Source organism: Rhea americana, unplaced genomic scaffold (assembly GCF_003343005.1).
Source record: "Rhea americana isolate MKP2758 unplaced genomic scaffold, rheAme1 scaffold_163, whole genome shotgun sequence".
NCBI classification, from domain to species: domain Eukaryota; kingdom Metazoa; phylum Chordata; class Aves; order Rheiformes; family Rheidae; genus Rhea; species Rhea americana.
In genome coordinates this window covers 1468987-1490521 of record NW_028185739.1, presented here as the reverse complement: position 1 = coordinate 1490521, position 21535 = coordinate 1468987, and the positions used below count along the sequence as shown (strand labels likewise).

Here is a 21535-nt window from a genome sequence, read left to right as displayed (position 1 = left end):
TCCCAGTTCCTTGGAAAGGCCACGCACAGCACCCGAATGACTTTGCAGAAGAGCAACAGTTACAGTTTCCACCTAAACATAAGGAAGAACTTTACTGTGAGAGTGACAGAGCACTGGAACAGGTCGCCCAGAGAAGCTGTGCRGTCTTCTTCTCTAGAGATACTCCAAACCWGCCYGGACGCGATCCTGTGCTACGTGCTCTAGGTGACCCTGCTTGGGCAGGGGGGTTGGACTGGATGATCTCCAGAGGTCCCTGCCAACCTCAACTGCTCTGTGATTCTGTTATCTCTGAGCAGCTGGTGATTCTATCAGGGCAGAAAACAGCATTATCAAAGCATTTCAAACTGCCTGTAAGGTTTTATTAGTGAATATGGGGGAAAAAAAACAACTCAGGATACTAATGTTCTTTTTTTAGTATTCCCTTTATTTACAAAATAGTTTTACTATAAATACTGTTATGTTTCATCACTCGTATTTGCACACTACTAAAAGAACCTCAGTAAAAAAAGAAGTTTAAAAATACTAGTAAATCTTGCAAGACTGTCAGAATAGGATGCTTACTACGAAATCATTTTCCTTTAAGAGAGAAACATTTGCTGAATATCCAAAGTTCATTCTAAGAACTGCAAAAGTAGGTCTTTTTCTTACTAAAGCACGAAATAATGCAGGCACCAAACCAGCAGGGAGCTAGATTTGGAGTATGCTTGATCCTTCGTCTTCTTTACAAAGAACTTCTTRTTGATTGTGAAGTACGAAAGCTAATGTCACATTGCCTTGAGTTTAAAACTCCAGTGAGAACGTAAGACGTTAGTGTAGTAACTCTCTGCTCCTTTCAACCAGTTCTGCRTCTCTCAGCGGGGAAGGCAGAGCCACGCGGCGCCCTCAGGCATTTACCCTGCAACAGGGAAAGGGGCAGTTAAGAGCTACCTGCCGCCGTGGAGCGAGGGCTGTTCTCCCTCATTCGTGGCACCTTGACCCCAGAACCAAACCCACCGCGGGTCGGCGTCCTGCGGGGCGGCCGTGCGTCCGTCCCGGCGCTGGCAGAGGTGAGCGTGGGTCGGCGCCCGGCAGCGGGGGCAGGCATGGCAGGCAGGGGCGCAGGCRGGCACCAGGTGCGCGCCCGCCCCGGCCCCGCGCAGCGGGCAGGCGTAGCAGCCCTGCTCGGCCCCGGGCACCAGGGAAAGGTACAGCTGGTCCTCGCAGGCCGGGCACAGGGCCCCGCCGGCGCTGCGGAGAGACGCGCGCGGGGTGAGCGCGGCCGGCGGGTCCCCTGCAGCGGGGCCCGGCAGCAGCGCCTGTCCCACGCTGTGCTTCGTGCCAGGCCCAACGGCAGAGGCTCCGGCTCCAGTAAACGCCACCTTTCATTACAGGCTTAAAACATGTTGACTTTGTAACTCAAACAATTAGAGATTCGTGAGCGCAGAACTGAAAAAGGGCGCTTACGGGGCTAATAGTGAGAGGAGCGAGAAACTGCTGGAAGAGCATGAAATAAATGACCTATAAAAGAAGTGCTTACAGCAGCTAGGGCCCGCGGAATTACACCTCAAGCCATGTTAATTTTAGTCAAATATTTGTGAATTTGCCTCTATAAAGTACGATTCTTTTAAACAAACAACGTGCTTCGTGATCCTGCACAAGCACAACAGACTTGCATAAGCATACCTGTGCCAAAAAATGGCCAGCTGAACACGCACTATCCCTTCATTTACTGCATCACAACTCTGCCACAAACAGATTAATAATCGCCAGGAGTAGGAAAAGCACTCTGCAGCTGCGTGAAAAGCAGGCCCACRCTGCACACTGTCAAGAACAGCACTCAGACTCTTTGCTGCTTAATCAAAAGGAAATTGCAAGGGGCCAAGGAAAACGTGCAYGACCAATCTGAGCACTATCTGTTTGAGAGCTGGAGGAAACAACGCAAGCAGTTCAGGGGCGCCCAGGGGAATCACGAAACATTGCCTAGATAGCCTCACACCATTTTTACACCTCTCCCTTTTCAAGCTGCAGCTCTGAGCTGGCGGCAGGCGTTTATTCAGACACGGGGCTGTACACCAGTCAGTGCAATCAGAACATTATGCAGCTCAGGCATTTTCTGATTTTAAGTTAAAACATTACCTTTCCGGTTTTGGTACTCTCACCGCCTGCTGTAGCACCGCTCTGGTGAGAGGAACAACCTGCACCGACAGCGCTGAACTCACCCCGCTCCTTGCCGGCTGGGAGGCGCCGCCGGCTCCGCGGGTGCTGCGGGAGCGCTTTCGYGCTGGCCGAGGTGGGTGCGCAGCCAGTCTTCGCAGAGGGGACAAATGTGAGCGGGTCTGTGGAGAAGCACAAAGACGTGCAGCGTAACAGAGGTCGTTCTGGGGGGACTCAAAAATCACCTGTGAAGTCTGGCACCTGCAACTACCCCTTAGGCGCAGCTCTACTCTCACTGACATTACTTTTATTCATTACCAGCTGCGTATTTTTAGGTGGCAGACGGAGGAGATACCTTTCCCGGTTCCCAGGCTGCTCTGCTTCATGCCTCTCCAAAATTTCTTCTTCTGCAAAGTCTCTCTTCAGCAAATCTGGAGCTTTGTCAGTAGAACTGAATAGAGAAAGAGAAAGAGARAGAGAGAGAGAGAGAGAGAGAACTGACGGAATATAACGCACTGCTGGAATGAACAGTGCTTTACTGAACCACTTTTTTTTCTGAATAGTAAATACTTTTGCAAGAATTGGACCGATAAAGGAATTTTAACAGCAGAAAAAACATCCCTATGGTGGTATATTGTCAGTATTGACCAAAAGTCATGACTAAACAAGTTATTAAAGCTTAATGCTAAGGTCTTTACAAGTTAGACAGGGCAAGATTTTATCGTACAGGGTTTTTAAAGTTTGTCTCCACGCCACATGTTGCCTGAGAGAAAGCCTATGCTCTGTACTTCTAGAAAAGCTGAAGGAAAACCTAAGCCATGTGAAAAGTAAACATTTTTTCATCAAGTGTTGCTAAGTATTTGGCTTTTGGATCTGTATTTTGTGCCACTCTTCTTTCATGGCTTCTGAACGTSCATTTTTTAAATTGCACTCTTCTTGATTTCAAGAAGTAAGAAATGAGAAGATCTGTTGGAAGAGAGCRTCATGCAAAACTGGGCATCAGCTGACTCTGTGCATACGGACTGGCCGTTATCCTGCAAGCTCAGCAACTCAAACTGCAAAGCAACAGCAACGTTTACCTTATTTTCCTGCTTTATCAGGGTATCTATGCTTTTTTCCCCCACCCGAAGTGACCCATTCCTCCACTGTTCTACACAGATCCTTTCCAAATATCCCACTCAAAAGGAACAGGCCGTTTCTGCTGGGGGAAACGAGTGCCCCTGTGGCCCACGCACCTTCTGTCTGCCGGGTTTTGGCTCTGGGCGCCGCTGATGCTCAGGGCTGAGTAGGTGGGAGCGGGGCCGTGCCGGGCGCGCTGCCAGTCCCCGCAGGCGGTGCAGAGGCGGCCGGCCGGCTGGCCCAGGTGCGCGTGCAGCCCGGCCTCGCAGCTGGGGCACACGTGGCAGCTCGTGCGGTGGCTGCGGACACGAGACGAGGAGAGGTGCTGGGGAGGATTTCCCCCTGCCAGGAGGCCCGGCTCGTTCACGTCAGATGCTGCCAGTGAAGTGATTGCCACCTCATCCAGCCAGCAGCAAGTTCGTGAGAAAGCAGAGGTGCTAGCACCTGAGATTTGCAAACTGCGTGGTCTGCAGCTAGAAATAATATTTTCTATTAGATCAGCAGGTATACACAAGCTCTTGGGGCACCCAAGCCCATTTCTATCAGATCACTAGGCATGCACAAGCTTTCGGGCACCAAAGCACCCTCCTTCAGTCTACCTTCCCCCCAACCCTGATTCCTAGAGGCCACCTACAACAAATGCACTGGCTGCGCTCCCCAGCCTTAATGCAATGAAACCCTTGGGAGCAGGAGTCACCGCATACCTCCTGCCTCGGGGCTCTCCTGGCTCTGCCTTCTGCAACACACATGCAGCAACAAACGTTTTAAACGATGTCGCAGCCTCCCCATCTCGCCAAACAAGCAAACCTACCAGAAAAAGTGATGCCATGGCACATATCTCTTTTCATTATCCGGCTCTGTTTCACTCTCCTGCAGATCCRTTCTCTTAATTTCATGCTCTGGGGAATATGTATCATAAGAACTGGAGAGAGAGAAAGGAAAGGAGAAAATTTATARAATAAAACAAAATTTAACACAAAGATGATACTAAACCATACAAACATACACCTGAGGTAAATTTCTATCACTCAAAGCTTAAGAGGAAACACCTCGTTTTGYACTATCAGAGGGACATTAGCAAAAAGCTGAAAATGACTGAAGATTTATGAGGACTAACTTAGGTTCACTTACTGTTTTTTCTTTTTTTTCTTCCACCTCATGATGACCCAGACTAGAAGTATACAGACTCCTTGGGAAGCAAGCAAAAAACAAACAGCAAATTTGTAATGTAAATTACAAAAAGTAATTTAAGTGAAATATAACAGTTTGATGAAAGACTGGCAGTAAAATTCACTGCTCTGCRGCTGACTATCACCACTAGGAGGTTCTCCTCCTCCTCCAAGTCAGAATATTGCAAAAGCCCCTCTTATATCCCTGGACAGAGACCACAGGAAATCACTATTAAAGGATGTTTTTCATGCTGATGTTCTTAAATGCATGATTCTCATTTACTTAGTGCTTTTATAGACAGTCTCCTGTTTGCTTTGTATTTTAAAATATTCATCCTTTTTTAATATTAACTCTTTTTTGCAACAAGGATGTTCCAAGCTTCACTAATCTCTCATCTTGCTAAGCCCTTTTAAACAAACTTTCTTAATCAAAGAGTGACAGGATGTACAATAATGTGTGACTCGTTTCATTTCTCCCTCAGCTGACGTAATGTTTTATACCAAGACACCTGCAGTTGCTTACAACGCTGTTCATTACCTAACAGAGAAATGCACAAATTCTAACCAGAGAAACAAGTTTAGAACTAGGAGTTTTAAAAAGAAGAAAACATATTAGTGACCCCAGATATTAAACTACAATAACAGCTTTGGGTTATGAAAGTATATTCTCAAATTTAAATAACTTACCAATGCAACTAGGGATAAGGATAAATGCTAGAGAAAAAAATGAAGAAATGGAGATTAAAATAATGAATTCAATTTAGTGCTGAGAAGTAATAAAGAATAACCAACAAAGAATAAACAAATCAATAAAGATAACCAATAAAGAATGTTCCTTAATCTGTGCCTATGAACAGTATTATTCAAACATAGATAACCATAATGTCTTCCCGAGGAGACAAAACGTTATTAATGAGTCGGGGCAAAATGACCCTGGGGCGGAAAGTGGTTCCTGAACTCTCACCTAAGATATGATGATTCTCTGCTCTTTCATCTTCTAAGAGTTTAGTTGCGGTTGTCACTTTCATAGTGTCAACTACAGAGAAAAAAGCTAANAAAAAAAAAAAAAAAAAAAAAAAAAAAAAAAAAAAAAAAAAAAAAGCAGTTAAAATATAGATATTATATAATTCACTATATATATATAACATACATAATACTCCGCTGAGGAGTAAATGCAGTGGGCATGTGGCCTCTGATCTGTGGTAATAGTGGTCTGAGGATCTGGAAATACACCAAAAGCCCATGCTGCTGGCCAGGGAGGATTAGTATCTGTTCCTCAAGGCGTGCCCAAGAGCGTCATCTCTGACACGGGAAGAGGCCCACGTTGGTAAAGGACAAAGCTATGGACTGTCAACAAGATCTCTGCCAAGTGTCCCGGAGAAACTCATAAGATCCAGGGACCACTCTGACTACTGCAGCCTTTACCAAAGATCTCACACTTAAATTTTTTCTTTAAAGACTCAAGCATTTCTCTGATTTATATGAGAGTTGTAAAAGAGGCAAAAAGGAACCTCTTGGTGGCACTAAAAGTCTTACGGGTAGGCAGGCTCTACAGTCCGTTTGGTTCTACTCCCCAGTTGTTGCTGGACAATAAATATAAAACCATCCTGAGCTTTAGCCCACCTTTTTTTGAGCCAACAACACATTTCAAACATTCTTTTAAATAAAACATTGTCCCTCTTGCAGAGAAAGACACAAAACTGCGCACAACYGTACTCGAGTTGTTTTGCAGCAGAACTTAGCATGTTGTCTTCCCTCAAAACCCAAGATTTTCTATTAAATTTTCTTGTAAGTAGATATTGCCTTACTGGAAACAAGCCTCRGGGGAATTCTTGCCCAGAGAGCAGACCTCCCCTTTCAAAGAGGTGCAAATTTGGGCCAACTAACTGCGTGGCAAGAAAAACTATTCCAGAACGAGAAGATTCTCCACCACCGCTCACCTTTGCATTCAGGAGGAGGCCCACTCCAGACACCATGGATCTTATTTTCAGTTACACAACGAAGACTTTCATTTCCAGTAAGTCGAAGACCAGGGTCACATGTGTAAGTCACAACCGAGTTGTACCTGAACTCGTCCATACTGCTGCCGTTGTGCTTCCCATTGCGAATGGCAGGAGGTGGAGCACAGGCAATAGCTGAGGGGAAAAGGGATAGAAAGGTGTTCGTTTAACAGCACCTACACCGTCTCCCCCATGCACTGAAAGAGGAGAATRCAGGAGCCATTGGAGGTGTGGGCTCGCGTTGCCTCCTGTCTCAGGAGCAGCAGGCTGAAATCCGAGTGCCGGCTGCGCTCTCTGCAGACWGTTATTTTTAGGGGTCTCGCTGCCTGCTCTCTTGCAGACACGTGGGACAGTGGCAGGGAGACAGCCTGCAGAGACAACAACGCCATGCAGTTGCTTATTTATTTCAGACTTTCCTTTTCAAAAAGCACCAGCAATCCTCCTGACTAATCCCGATTTTCATCGCATCAAGCCTCTCCTTTCCGCTATTAGTTACCTGATTTAATCTGGAAAAATCAACATAAAATTGAGTATTTCTGAGTTGAAATATTTACTGTTTCCAGGCAGACACCAACCTCACCTACCCTGACAAGCTGGGAGTTTACTCCAGGCAACGTCGTTTCCTCTTAGCACGCAATGGATGAAAGGTGACTGTGCTGCCAGCCTGTACCTACAGGTGCAAAAGGGACATCCAAAATCAGGTTTTTGACAGCAGTCAAGAGGAYGTCGTCCCAGAGACATGCTAAGGACTGGCCAGACAGGGTCCCTTGTCCTCTGTGTCACGCACAAGTGATCCTGGCCTGGCGACCTGGGCACGCACCTCTTGGTGCTTGTGAGTGTGAGCGAAAAATCTATGAGACAACGAGTCAGAGTGAGCTGAATCAGGTTTTTGCAAAGCAAGTATCACCTTCCTCCTCTGTAAGGTCTCACACTGAGTTTTGTTGTACTAACCTCCTACACGTTAAATTAAACTTCAGCCAGATATTTTCATTAAGCTTTTGTATGGACAGATGCAGCATTTTCCATTCCTCTGAAGAGCAGAAATTGCCATCAAAACCGATGGACGTTACAAATCACTCACGCTACAGTGGCATTTTCCATTAGAGGACTGATCAAGGTGTAGCACATACAATGGTACCAGAGCTTCAACAGGAGAGATCCTGATCCTCACTTCTCAGCAGCCCTTCCCTCCCGCTGCTCTGGACTTCTGGCATTGGCTTTCAGTGGCATTTTATTCCCCTGTTTGATCTGTTTTTCTGTTTTTAAGGTCCCAGCACTAGCTAGCAGTTCTGCACTAAGCTATAAATCAACGTGGGCAGTTTGCTTCATACTCACCCATCATCACAAATTACATTTGCTTTTGCACCGAAGAGATGATCTGTTTTAGCAACTTTGCCATGTTTTGGATTTGCTGGAATGCCACAAGATTTCTCTAAGAAAAGCAAGATCAGCCTTAGGACAACATTACAAGGATGGGAAAAAATAACAAAAATACTTCACATGAGATTATGGCAATGTCTAACCAGATATTTGATGACTTCAGACCAGATGATATTTCATGCTAAACATTATTAGAAAAAGCAATCCTAAAACAAAACCCAATGTGGAACCAAAAACACAGTCCTAAGGATTCAGCTGTAGATGGTCATTGCAGAAGACACTCACTTGGACATAACTCAGGAACTTCTGACCACGTTAAATTTTCAAGACAGGTGCTGTTGAGGAGCCTTTCACTGACTTTCTCGTAGCCTGGGCGACAAACATAACTCACAGTGATCCCAACAGCATAAAAATTCTTGGTTTCATATTCTTCTGATATTTTAGCAAAGCTTAGACGTCGTGGGCTAGAACAGCTACCTAGGAACAATAAAGACAATCCAAACATACAAACGAAAAATAACAATATTTTGCACTCTTTGCAACTCTTCTTCCCCTCTGTCCTGCATTCCCCCCAGCTATTTATTTTTATTAACACACAAGTGCTGCTGCATGGCCCCAAGGGGCTAAACAGAATTAGGAAGAAGGGACGCTGACAGATCCTCTGATAAGCGGGTGATCACCCGTCCCTGCCAGGGCGAGAGAGCCTTGCGRCAGCACTTGCTGAAGCAGTACGTCTTTTCATCCCTGCTCGTTTCAGGGAAAGCAGGATACTTACGATTGCAGAATTCGAGGAGATGGGACCACTGGGAGCTCTCAAGGCACTCTACCGTGTCTGGCATCCTGGGCAGTTTAGCAAAGCCTTGAACGCATCTGTATGTTATTTTGGAGCCAACAGCAAAGCTTTCCCTAGGCTTCTCCTCCTCCGGGGGCTCTGCGTAGGTTAACTTGGGCAACGGCCCACAACTGCCTACGGTAAAATAAAAATGGATTCAGCGGGGCTTCCCCAGCCCCAGCCGCAGCCCCCCGGGCCGGGTCTCACCGCGGGCCGGGGCCGGCAGCAGCAGCAGCAGCAGCAGCAGCGGCGGCGGCAGCGGCAGCAGCACCCAGCAGCGCCCGGCGCCCATCGCGGCGGAGCAGCGCCCGCAGCGCGGCGCGGTCCGGGGCAGGGAGCGGCCCCGGCCCGGCCCCCGCCGCCCTTCCCGGCAGCAGCCTCCTCCCGCTGATACGGTTTTTCCAGTGGTCGGAGTGGAAGCCGGGCACTGCCCAAGCGGGGCGCCCGGCAGAAAGCAGAAGCTCGCCCGGAAACCCGGCCGCTGCCGTGCCCTCCGTTTGATCTCCGGCTCGGGAATTTTCCTCCTGGAATTCTTACCTGCTGCTGGAACCCGTTTGAGGTACACGGTTACTTTCGTGCATCCTCAGAGAAGCCACGCTTCCCCCCCCTTTCCAGTAAAGACTTGCCTCTTTCCAAAGTTATCCGGTTGCAAACATAAAAAGAAGAAGGGGAGGGGGATGGTCAGTAYGTGGCCTCACCAGCTGGAAGGGGCAGAGAAGCTCCCTGTTCGCAGCCCTCGCGCGCCGCAGCGGGGCACGGGAGGGCGCGGGGCAGGGGATCAGCTCCCGGAGGCTGGCGATGCCCCAGCCCAGCCAGGCTCATCTCCCTGGCATTGCTTGCCAGCCCCTGAAAAAAGCCCTTCTTGAGTAAGAGGTTTTCCTGCAAGAAGAAAGGAGAGCGACACCCTTCTGCTAAGCGATGCACAAAGTCAGGGCACAGCTAAGCTGTAAGTGAGGCTCACTTGGAAGCTGATAACTGAACTGTTTTTTAATGCATATACCAAAAAAAAAAAAAAAAAAAAAGAAAAAAAACCACAGCAAGGATGATGGCATTTCCACTGTGACACTCTCCCAGCGGAACTCATGTCAGGGCTACCACTCACAGCGAGGTCCTCCAGCCGCCCGGCCCTCCTGGGAGCTTCCTGCCTCTCTCCGTCTGCCTTGGTCTTTCCAGGAAACAACGGTGTTTCCACTGAGAAGCTCAAAGTTATTTCACTCATTTTTCTTGCTTTTTTACTTTATATCACTTTTTGGATGCAATTTATCTCCAAGTACATGTAAAAAAGCATTTTCAGCAAGGCTCCTGAGGGAGCAGTGAAGCATCCTGCATTACATAGTCCTGAAAAATAATCTTTTGTGAACATGTTGATATAGGAAAATGTCTTGACCACGTATTTTTCCAGATCACTCAGCAACTGAGATGAGACTTGGCATAGTGGCTCTATCATGTAAAAGGAAGTTGCTAAGTGGGGGGAAAAAAACAAATACGGAGGAATTTTACTGTGATGGATTATAGCAGTGACCTCGACATGAGATAACAAAACACCGAGAAGCATTTGGCAAAGAATTCTCACAATATCGTGCACATTGCTAACAGAGTTTCTATCAGTCCTCTGCCCCACCTAGCCTAGTCTCGCTCCTGCAGCCACATCCATCTCTCAGCCTAAAACTGCACTGCCTGCGCCCAAGGGAACGCCACAACTGTCACGGGCTCGCGCCCCTGGGGTCTCTCTGCGTTTCTGCCACGCACATTTTCTGCTGAACTTTGCAGCACTTTCACTGCTGCCCCAGCAACGCCAATTGAGCAGCAAAGGCTCCGTATGCCAGAAGGGGCTCTGGAAACGCACGCACAGGGCAGCAGAGCCCGTTGATAATGGGGCCGGGTCTGCTCAGCTGAAGACAACTTGCTTTTATCTTGCTCTGACATCCCTTCGCTGAAAGAAATCAGGCTGAGCACATGGCAAAGGCTAAAATGAAATGGCATGCACATCCGAGCGTAGCTCTCGCGGGATCGTGCACTTCCACTGCAGCAGGTTGGAGCACGACCAGGCACGAACCAGAATGATATTAAGGTGACAGCAAAACCAGCTTTTGGGTCACTGAATTTGCTATTCAAGGGCCCAAGATCTGAGAGAGAAAGCAGTCCAACAGCTCCTGTTAATGCCTCCTGCAAGCTGCAGCAGAAAATCTTGCACTTAACCTGCTGCAAACTTGCCTATYGATTCACTTTTGCATTACCAGTGGCTATGAGATATCCATGCAGCAGTTTGTCAAAGCTTTTCTCTATTTAAAGACAAAAATGCACGTTCATCTGCCAGCGTGGCTCTTGGCCATCCACAGAAATATGCCCTTCCTCCCACCTGTTCCTTTGGTGATGAGATGGAGGGTTTGCAAGGTAACCAGAGATATTCCCTGTGCACCACCTGCACCAAGCTCCGTGGGTTTTTTTCCAAGTTGAACTTGCATAGGAGGCCACTTAGGAAATAAATAATCAAGGAAAGCTCCAGAAAAATAATGTGCAAGCAGTAAAGCTGCAGTATATGCAAAGTGAACAGTAGGCACTCTAATTCAAGATCTATCCTTCATATTACGAGTACTATTTATTTAAGTGTAAAGAAAAACCCAGAATGCCACCTAAATAAGGCAATTAGTACGCTGTATCAAACACAARGGCAGTAATCAGCCAACAACATACAACAGATGTTTCCGCTTGGTTGCTGCAGTGTGACAACACATGAAAGACGGTTTACTTAGCAGTTAAGTTTTATAGAAGTCTACACACACTCAACGTGCTTATCACCTACAGCTTTATGAGAATGAGTAGCTTCCTCTATTTGAAAAGCAGAAGTACCTATTTTACACAGAGTACTAGATACACACACCAATCGTTTTCTTAGAGAAATCGTTATCTTTCATGTAGTCGTAACAGAAATATAAACTGCAAAGAATCAGTAGTTATGGGTGACACAAAAACAAGCTTTTGCTAAAGAAAGTGCTAAAAGTATTGAAAATGTAAATACCCTACAACATTCATTTTGACRTGTAAAGTACTATGACTTCCTATAAGAGATGAGTGTATAACTTAGCAAGATAAGTCAGTCTTTTGATTTCAGCAAAWCCATGCTGACATTTAACATGGATATATCTGCAATGAGACTATTAGTTTGACAACGAGGAATTAATATGTTAAAGGAGTGACTCAGCCCAGTGGAGATTAAGTCCTGGGTTTGGTATTTGCATCTCACTTACAGCCTGTCCCAGGTGTCTTTGTGTTTACMCTGATTGCTATGGTAGTAGGTCTGTGTTGCCAGCAGGTGAGGAAATCTGTGACAAGGGAAACTCCCAGTCAAACTGAYTGTAGCATTACCGAGATCTTTCAGAAATTCTCAAGAAGGCCTGAAAGGCTTTGGAGAAATTGCACCTTCCCTTCTTGAGTCTGCAAAAGATCAAATCAGATCATGAGGGAATTGGAACTGTGCCTGTGATGTTAGAAGGAAACTACTAAAAGAGAAAATCTCAGGTGGGAGAAACAACCATGGGAAATAACCAATTCTTAGGTAAGTAATTTTCAGCATTGGAACTTTAAAACATACTACAATTAAAAAAATAAAAAACATGTTATCTGTGTATATGAGACAGATCTGATCTCACTTCTTCTCTATTTGCAAATGAAGTTTAAGAGTCCTAACAAGTATGACCATTGCACGGGGCGCTTTACAAACAGAACGCGGGGATGGTTTTATATCGTTTGTGCTCACATGCTATCTTTTTAAGAAAGAGGACAATATATTTATATAGGTAGGATCACACTGAACTGTGTCATCCTTACAGTTAGTCATCGTTACATTTACAGCGAGATGGTTGGAAGAGCAGCAGCATCTTAGAGCATGTGACAGTTGTCTTTGCAATCACGCAAGCAAACCACAAGCGCCTCCTTTCAGCTTTTCCTCTACTGATGTCCTTCTGCCACGGCGTCATTGGAGGAGAGAAGCCACAACACAAACTGCTCTGAAGCTGCAGATAAATCTCTCCGCCTGATTGCCACCATGTGTCCCATGGGCCATGCAGGCAGTCTGAGGGAAAGAACATGCTCTCCAAGATTAGCCTAGAGTGAAGCTTTTTGCTTGCAGATTCTTGGTCAGAATTTCAAAGAAGGAGAAATCCACCTACTTTGGGGGGGGGAGGGAGCACTGCACCTCAGAAACGTCTGAGCCATTTCCTCCCTCAAATACTGGAGTTTGCAGGCGTTGTTCCACATTTCCCTTTTTGCATCACTTGCTCCAGCCTTCTGGCACTGACATGCTGATTTTACAGGACTCCTATTTTGGGAGAGTAGAGCCGAGTCGCTGAAGTACAAGGCAAAGTGGCATTTCTTGCGGTGCAGCTGGTTTTAGATGTTATGCCAAGCTGCTTATTTGATACAGTCTTCTGAAAAAGTGCCAAGAATGAAAAAAATATTTTTAAAAAAGAACAAAAACCCACAGTAAGAGTTTTTTTAAATAATTAATATTCATTCTAGAGCCATATAATAGAGCAAAGTAGGAACTTCTAGGCAAAAAACAGAACACAAGTTTCCCCACTTTCCTTCCACATTGTATGATCTAGGATGCTTCTAATCTTCATTTGTTACTACCAAGGGCTTGACATCACAAAACTTMATCTCCTTTAAGCTTGTAAAATTCTTCTTTGAAGCTCTTTTTGTATGCTGATAATACTGAAATTTCTTTCCTACCCAGGTCTCTCTGATGCGTGCACACACGTGCAGCTGGTAAAAAGCAGTCCAGTTACCCTGCCTTTTACAGTGTAAATGAGATTCTTTGATTCCTTATTTAATAGTCTAGACAAATATATCAAGTTTTTAGTCTAAAGTTACTGTCAGCTTAGCAATGCTAGCAGATCTGAGAGGTATTGCATGGAAGAAACCTTGCCTTTGCGAAACGACAGAGCAGCGAGCAAAATGCTGCATGGCCATGCTGAACCTGGAGCAGGCATTTCTGTACCTGGGCTTAACTAATGCAACTCAGGTGAGAAAACTGTTTTGTTGTTGTTGTTGKTTTTTTTTCTTTMTTTCTTTTCTTCTTTTTTTGGTGCAAGAGACATGGCTCAAGAAAGGCGAAGTTCAGCTTAACCCCCATACTGGAGAAATGCTTTCCATCAAGTCTCCAGTCTAGGGCTAGATCCTCCGGTGGGTATTTTGCCATACTTCATTACTTACAAGTTTGTGGTTCCCACTCAGATACCATTTCCAACACAACTGACACTCACCCGTTTTAYGGGTAAAATATTCCTTTGCAACGAATTGGAAATCTGCTGTAACAGCACTTCTGCCATGTTCTGGTCCTCCTGGCTGCCCATGATCTTGCTAGCACAGAACAAGGTTAGCATTAGGTCATTATCTTACATCATGGTAAGGACAGAAAACACAACACTCTCGAGGCTATACAGTATAAAATTCTTTCTTGATTTTGTATATGGTACGATCTGGGTTAAGCAAAGTCCCTAATAATACAAGGGCAAAGAAATAACTGACATCTTATCTGAAAAAATTATACATTTGATACAAAATAAAGATTTTYAAGAGAAGGCCCATGCAGTCAAACCTGATCTCTGAACCAGATGCCCAACAAGTGAAAAACACCAACAACACAAAGAAAACATACAGAAGAAAGCAATCTCAACCAAGACAAAAAAGTCACTCACTTCCACAAAGTGCTGGTACTTTAGACCGTTTTAAGTTTTCAAAGCAATCACCCTGGGGTAGAATGCCAGAAATTCCCATGTACTTCGGGGAGCATACAGATCTTTGGCTGCTTCCAGCATAGTAGTAACTTTGGCTTTTATACAAAGGTACAACAAATCTGAATGCTGAGGTAACACAATTACCTAACATTAAAGAAAAATATGTGAAAAAATGTGAAAAAATGAAAGCTGCAGCTATAGGGATAGGAATAAACATTGAGTTCCATAACAAATCCCCCTGGACTCCAAATGAGTTTCAGGAGATGTGACAGGACTAACCTAGTGCCCTGGAGAATGAAGAAGAACGGGAGAAGGAGATGGTATTTTGGAGTGACTTTTTATAGAGGCTGATTTTCATTTCCTTTTTGAAAGCCTTCTTAGATGCTTGGATGCTGTAGCCATAGGAATCTGAAAAGAATGAAAACCACAGTATGAAATTAATTGAATGGCTTTTTTCATAGAGATATAATAAAGCAGCTAATTAAATCTGGAAATGTGGGACTTTTAATTCAATGTTGAATCATTTCAACTCACCTTTGAGAGCACGACTCTTTTCCATTTCTTTTGATTTAAGTTTGACAGATGTTCTTTTCTCTGTGATAAAAAGAATAGTTTAGCACTACATCTTTCTTTTAGAATGTTCATTCCATATWCACTTTGGTATCCATGTGTGTTTTCTTTTTTAAATTGCAATATGACTTACACTTGTATCAGGCAAGCACGATAWGTTTAGCTCGTGCATACTGAACACTAAACTCTTAATAAACACTAAACTCAAATGATAGCCACCTTTACATTCAGGCGCAGCTCCACTCCAGACTCCATTTATTTTATCTGTGCTTGTACAACGAATGGAAATGTTTCCGCTGAGCTGGAAGCCAGGATCACAGTTGTAAGTCACTGTTGAGTTATAGGCAAATTGTTCTACACCTTCACCATCATGCTTTCCGTTGATAATTTGGGGAGGTGGGGAGCACGTAATTACTGCATGAGAGAAGGCCAACGTGAGTATTTCTAAAAGCTTTACTAATAATTAAAATGCAAAACGTTTAAGTGTTAAGAGTTTTCCCATGGTTCTTGAAGAGAATAAACCTTCTGGACAATTGAAGACGGGTAGCTARCCCAGACTTTCGCTGAGGTCATCTGAAACTTTTCTGTTCTCAGTTCTTTCTCCCTCTTATTCCAGATGTCATAAAAATAAAGAGGCAGGTTGCCATACTGTGGTTCATGATTCCTAGAAATCTCATAACATCACATTCACTACAAACTTTTAAGTCATGAGAAATAAAAATATGTTGATTGTGTGGGAATTGCTGAAATATATTATCAGTAACAAAATGCAGTGTTTACAAAAAAAAAAAAAAAAAAGCCCAATATGCCCATCGTCCATAACATCAGGAAAAACAAACAAACTACGCAGACAGATTTAGATTAGCCCTTAGCATGCAAGGATCTTTTGGAATGAAGATAAAAGTGAGGCTGGATTAAACTTACATTCGCAAGTTGGAAATTTACTCCATTCAACATTGTCTCCTTTGAGCTGACACTGGATGAAATGCCTCCCGCTTAATTTGTACCTAAGTGAAAATACACAAAAGAAGAGCAATTTGTGCAACTGTCCAGAAACTGGGAACAGTAGTTTCCCCCCTTGGACTAGTATGATCAGTAGCATAGAAAAGGCAGTTTAAAGCAAGATGTGCAGATAGAAGCTGGCTAAGAKGGAGAGATCTTCTGCCTTTTTCAGGACTAGAATCATTATTTAATCTATCTTTAAGTGCTTCTCTCCTTTGACTCTCACTACAGAGTGCTTCCTTGATTGCGAGGATGGAAGAAGTCGTCGCGAGCGGCCAACCAAGAGTGCAATGGGCATCAGGCAGGGCAGAGGGCAGGGAGCCCAGTGTCCTTCATTGCCTTCTCCTTACCAGGACATTGCCAGTAGGTCATAAGGTTGTGCGTGTTTTGCCAGAAAAGCAAAAGATAGCAGACCTTCCTGCCTTGCCTGCCTGCTCAGTGAATTTCTACAAATACTCAAATGCATCCACTGCGTACAGCAGGGACTGGTGAGGAGCAACATTACTGTATGTTGTCACTGAAGTSGCTACTAGACTTGCTCACTGGAAGCCAACACACCTTGTCTCRGCATCACTGACTGCCCCCCAGTCTCTGACTTATCTTCTGTTYCAAAAATTCATCACTTGAATGCAACAGCTGAGGTGGATAATACTATCCCTCCACCCTGATGCTTATTTTCAAACCAGAGAGGGGCTGGGCATGCTGTCATTTCCCTAGGGACCATCCTAAGGCAGTATCTGGAAAGAAAAGCTGTTTTATTTGAAATTTCTGTAAAGACAGGCAGAACTAGCCAGATGATGCCAGTTAGTTCCTACTTGGGGAGGGAGGAATACTAGCCAGAGATTTAAGAGCATAATTTCTCAAATCTCAGTCTTTTACTGCATATGTGCCCTGAAAACAGGCAGAAAGTATGAGTCAGATCACTGGTGGAAAGTGTGCTTCATGTCATTTTTTCTAGCTTGAAAACATCCAGCAAACATAACCAGTTTATGGTTCCAAATTTTAAAATTCAATCACAAACCTTTTTCTGTGCAATATATATCTTGTTCTCTGAATCCCAGGAACGGTTTGGGAACCCAGGGTTTCCAGTAAGGTAGAACCATGCTCGCATGGTTGTCTAGACTCATACCTCAAGAAACCAAGAAGGAAATCGATTCTCTTTCTAATATGTGTCCAGCTTAATGCTGAGAACGGACAAGCTAGCAGTACTGATGCTGCAACAGTTAAGACATCACGCAGAAGCACAGAGCAGAATATAGGGTATATACTTCCCCCTAAGGGCCAGTTGAATAAAATCCAGTTCTAAGGTCCAGTAATATTTCAKGTATCCAATTCTGAAATCGGTAGTTACAAACCGATGGTACAACAAGCCCCGTTGCGATGGATGTTCTAGGGTAGCTAAACTTCCTCTGCACAACCCTGGGAAGGGTGTTGCAAGCTCAGATCCGGGTCCCCTCCCTCCAGCTGTGCCTTAGTCACAAGCGCTTCGCTCGGAGCGACCTCGGCGGGAGGGACGTATTGCAAAACAGCAGCCCAGCCCGTATCGGGAGCTTCACAGCACGAGCCTGAAGTGCTTCGTAAGGTCAGGCCCGAGTTTGTGTGCCAGCACCGGCGTTTGTCCACGCGAGCTCAGCACAGGAGCCCGCGGGGCAGCCCCCGACTCACCCGTCCTCGCAGAACAAGGCCACCCTTGCGCCGAACAGAAAGTCTGTTGGAGGAAGCGCTCGGCCCCTGGGCAGCGCGCCTGGGCGCCCGCAGGATTTCCCTGGGAGAGAGCAAGGCCAGCGTTAGCCGTCGCGCCTGTTGCTGCGATGGAAAAACAACAGAGGCTAACGCAGGACCCAGATGTTCAAGGTTACACCCGAAGGAAACAAAGCTTTTTTGTTCACGCGTGTCGCAGCGGAGCTAACGAAAGGCGACGGCCAGTATCACAACTCGGGGTGAGGGTGCAAGTCCCAGGCAGGGCTCGGCGCTCGTGGCTGGCAGCGGCAGGTATCTCGCAGCGTTGCAGAGAAAAACACTCAAGAGAGATTTTCATCTTGATAGTTTGGCAGTAGCCAACTATGTGCCGCATCATCAGTCTTAATAACATACAGATTTCACTGAGAAATATACTTTATCTCCATATTGAATGTCAGCACTAGGAACACCCCCTACAAATGGGCACTTGCACTGTGCACRTGCTGCATCCAGATGTGAACCTACTCCCTGACATGAAAACAAATTCATTATGCCAACACCAAAAATTGCAATCTATTGATTGTACCTTCTGTTGTGAAGCCTTGAAATTAGGTTGATATGCCCTGACAGTAAATACTAATATTAAAACCGCAGCTGTTGGAATGGCAGCAACCTGGTTATATTTCAGACTAAACTGAAGCAGGCGGGTTGGAGCAGCCRTCCCTGGATTTGACGGCTGCTCAGTGACAAGCAGAGCTGGAGCAGGCGCAGGGATACTCACTCTTGCATAACTCGGGAGCTTGTGACCACGTTAAATTTTGGAGGCACGTGCTGGTGGGAAAGCTCTCTGTGATGTTCTCGTAGCCAGGGCGGCAGAAGTAGCTCACGGTGATCCCAACAGGGTAGAAATTCCTCCACTGGTCCTCCTCGGACAGGGCAGCGAACTGCAGTCTCGTGGGGGAAGCACAGCTGCCTGGTGGGCAGGGAAAGCAGGCCTGGAAGAGCTGACCATCCCCACAAAGCTTGTGGCACCGCAGTGCCCTCGCTGCCGTGCTTTGGAAAGCTCCCGAGCGCGTAGCAGGTCACCAGACTGCTGCTCTGCTGAGCRGAGCTGTTGCAAAGTGCAGAGCAGGACGTGTTCAGCATGCAGGCAGAAGCTGTGAAAAGGAGACCAGAGCTCAACGTCGTGTGCCAGAGACGTGSTGCATGGGGCAGCTGTCTCCAAAGCGAGCATCTGCCAGCCAGGACAGAGAGGATGCGCCAGCACCACGGGCTCCAGCTCCTCCCTTACCCTGCTGATGTCTGGCCCAGATCTGACACCCGTCAGCAGGTCTCACGAACGGCAGCTAAAGGAAATATTGCTGTACCTTGCCGGGATGGAGAGCGCTATTGCAGAACAGCCACCACGAAGGGCAGAAACTTTAAGTGAAGCAAAAGCCAGAGGAGGGAACTTAAGTTCAGAGAAAGGAAGTATTTACGGCCACAGAGCTCGGACAGCTCCGACCAGCGAGGGCCAGGCAGGCACTCCACAGTGTTCGACCTCCCGGGCAGTTTGATGGTGCCCTCAAGGCACGTATACGTGACCTTGGATCCAACGGGGAAGCTGCYGGTGAGGTTGACACCAGACGGCTTGGCGTGGGTCACGTGAGGTGGAGGCCCACAGTCACCTGCAGTCAGGAGAAAAGCTCTTTTGCTGGCAACACCATTCCCTGTCCTCCCCCAGCTGCCTTCAGCCCCAAAGGAGCATCCACCAGGCAGGGCTGGATCCGGGGGGTGCCCGGAGGYGGCCCCCTCACCCTGCCCAGCCCGGGCCAGGCAGCCGGGGGGAGGCGGGGAGGTCTTGCACATCTGTCCCGCACGTGCCGCGTGTCTGTACTCACCGCCAGCAGCAGGCAGGCGTAAGAGCCCCAGCAACGCCAGGAGCAGCATGGGGTGGCGAGGCCCCCGCGTGACGGCCACGGATGCTCGGCCACTCGTATCAGCTTGCTGCCTCCCCCATCCCGGTTCTTGCAGCTTCATTGCAGAAATTTCCTCGCTCCTCTGCAGCATGCGGTTAGCTCTGAGAGGGTATTTCTGAGGCTGGGAGGAGAGGCAGCATTGCAGGGACTTCGCCAAGCCTCTGGAGCAGTGGAAAGCTTCCCAGAACACACACAGAAYTAACGAACTCCTGCAGGGACGCTGGAGCGGAGCTGGCCAGGGGCGAGGGGGAAGCTGCTGCATCCGCAGACTTGGGCAACATCTCCGGGTCCTCCTGCGCCGTGTGAAGGGGTAACAGGTTCAAGGCGTTAACTCAACCCGTTTATCGGACCTCAGAGTGGCAGCGAGTGCTGACTAGCAGGAATTTACTAAAAATAAGTGCTACCAGGGCAGAAAAGAACGTGCTCCCAGCCCGCACTGTGTCTGAGGCAGCAAAAGGCACGCTCGTCATTCGTTGGCAGGTAACGCAGCCCCGCTCCTCAGGGTGATCCACATCAAAAATTTGAAAGGGCCACCCTTGTTCTGTTTTTCCTAATTGCCTGACTCAACTGTAACTCAGCATGGGTGTGAGTGAATACATCTGCGTGCTGACTAACACGCTGAAACGACCCATCTGGCGTCAGCCACCGCCACTCAAACACAAGTCTCCGCGGAAACGCGGCGGGACGWAACCCCGCTCCCGCTGGGCTTGCGGGAGACTCGCCTTGCACGGGGGGTGAGACGCTTCCTGCCTGTCATCGCAGGAGCGCGCAGCACGGAAGAGCGCGCGCCGCGTCTCGGCAGGACGGAGCGCAGCCCCCCGGCGCGGGGCGGGCAGGGAGAGCCCCTCGCCCGTGCGGCCGTTCCTCGCTCTTAACCCAAACGACCGCTTGACCGCACTGGAAATCTGCCCAGTTTGCAGCCAGCGTGACAGGAYGGTGAGACGCTCACGGCTGCACCTTGACCTTTTTTGTAATCCCGCGGGGAATTTACAATTTCTGCATCACAGAGGTGCACGAAGCGGTTGCTGTTTATTGGACAGTAAGAAAAATCTCAGCTGTCTGGTTCTCTGCATTTAAATTTACGTCTATTCTCAGGATTTGCTGGCAGACATGGGGGGGGCGATATCAGCACAGGTATCTGCCAGTACAATGCCGGGACCGAAACCTGTTGCCTCTTTTAAATCTAAGGACAAGAGGATATGCTTTACAAGTATTTACAAATGCATTGCTTTCATGCAATTACCCTTAAACTAGATTAACAGAAAACAGGTAATTAAATAGTTAATTCATTGCTATTTCTGGATAGATAAAATATACCAATATTATGACAGGCTGAATTCAGATAGATTACAAAGCTTGGAAGTCCAAGATGGGCAGAGGCTGTCGCACATGTATAAACCGTCAGACAGAAAATCAAGTCAGAGCCAGAAACCTGTATCAGCTAAAAGTTTGTTTTCACATAGCTCAGTCGAGCTTCTCTTCCTTGGCACAGTTTATTCAGTGGAACAAAGCTCMATTTAACTTCTTACTATGATTCCCAAAGCATAATGTCAAACAGCAAGCTTATTAAGTAGGGAATATAGCTTGCCATATTTGAAGAAAAGAGCAAGAAACCCCCTATGCTCTAGCTCTATAGCATCAAGCACGAAAAAAATGAACTTGCGTACATTGGTTAATATTCCTCTGGCTACAACCATATAAACTATATGTTTTATATGAACTATAAAATCACTAAGGGCCTTCTTATAGATAGATACTGGACTATATGACTTGTAGCCAAAGGAAAGGCGATTTGTTATAGCCCACATTACAGGACTCATCCATTTTTGCTAGTTAGAAAACAGGCAGCATTTCTTACAGAAACTCAGCCGGACTGTGATACTCACACACTTGGGCGTTTGTGTCCAGCTGCCATCAGCTAAGCACGTGACTGTCCAAGAGTCTGCTAAAGACG

General features: G+C 46.6%; 2 protein-coding genes across 3 annotated transcripts; both read right to left on the bottom strand.

The window, feature by feature from the left end:
- Nucleotides 1-443: 443 nt before the first annotated feature.
- Nucleotides 444-9214, bottom strand: LOC146598455 (uncharacterized). Its single transcript, XM_085300322.1, has 15 exons — nt 9171-9214; nt 8577-8764; nt 8087-8278; nt 7757-7853; nt 7006-7091; nt 6362-6556; nt 5386-5472; nt 5109-5135; nt 4384-4441; nt 4064-4174; nt 3369-3551; nt 2489-2584; nt 2199-2315; nt 994-1227; nt 444-895 (listed from the first exon to the last, which is right to left on the bottom strand). The coding sequence occupies exons 1-15, from the start codon at nt 9212-9214 to the stop codon at nt 883-885; spliced, it is 1728 nt and encodes a 575-aa protein (XP_085156448.1). The 3' UTR covers nt 444-882.
- A 2022-nt stretch (nt 9215-11236) lies between these two features.
- LOC146598454 (complement decay-accelerating factor-like) lies at nt 11237-19671 on the bottom strand. Of its 2 annotated transcripts, none has more exons than XM_085300413.1 (11): nt 19504-19671; nt 19102-19290; nt 18405-18596; nt 17609-17708; nt 15866-15948; nt 15161-15355; nt 14906-14965; nt 14651-14779; nt 14333-14515; nt 13898-13994; nt 11237-13060 (listed from the first exon to the last, which is right to left on the bottom strand). In XM_085300413.1, exons 1-10 carry the CDS (start codon nt 19640-19642, stop codon nt 13903-13905), a joined length of 1362 nt encoding a protein of 453 aa, XP_085156539.1. In that variant the 5' UTR covers nt 19643-19671; the 3' UTR covers nt 11237-13060; nt 13898-13902. The 2 variants fall into 2 exon arrangements, with proteins under 2 accessions (XP_085156539.1, XP_085156538.1); XM_085300412.1 differs by having other exon boundaries at nt 13898-13990.
- Between the last annotated feature and the right edge of the window lie 1864 nt (nt 19672-21535).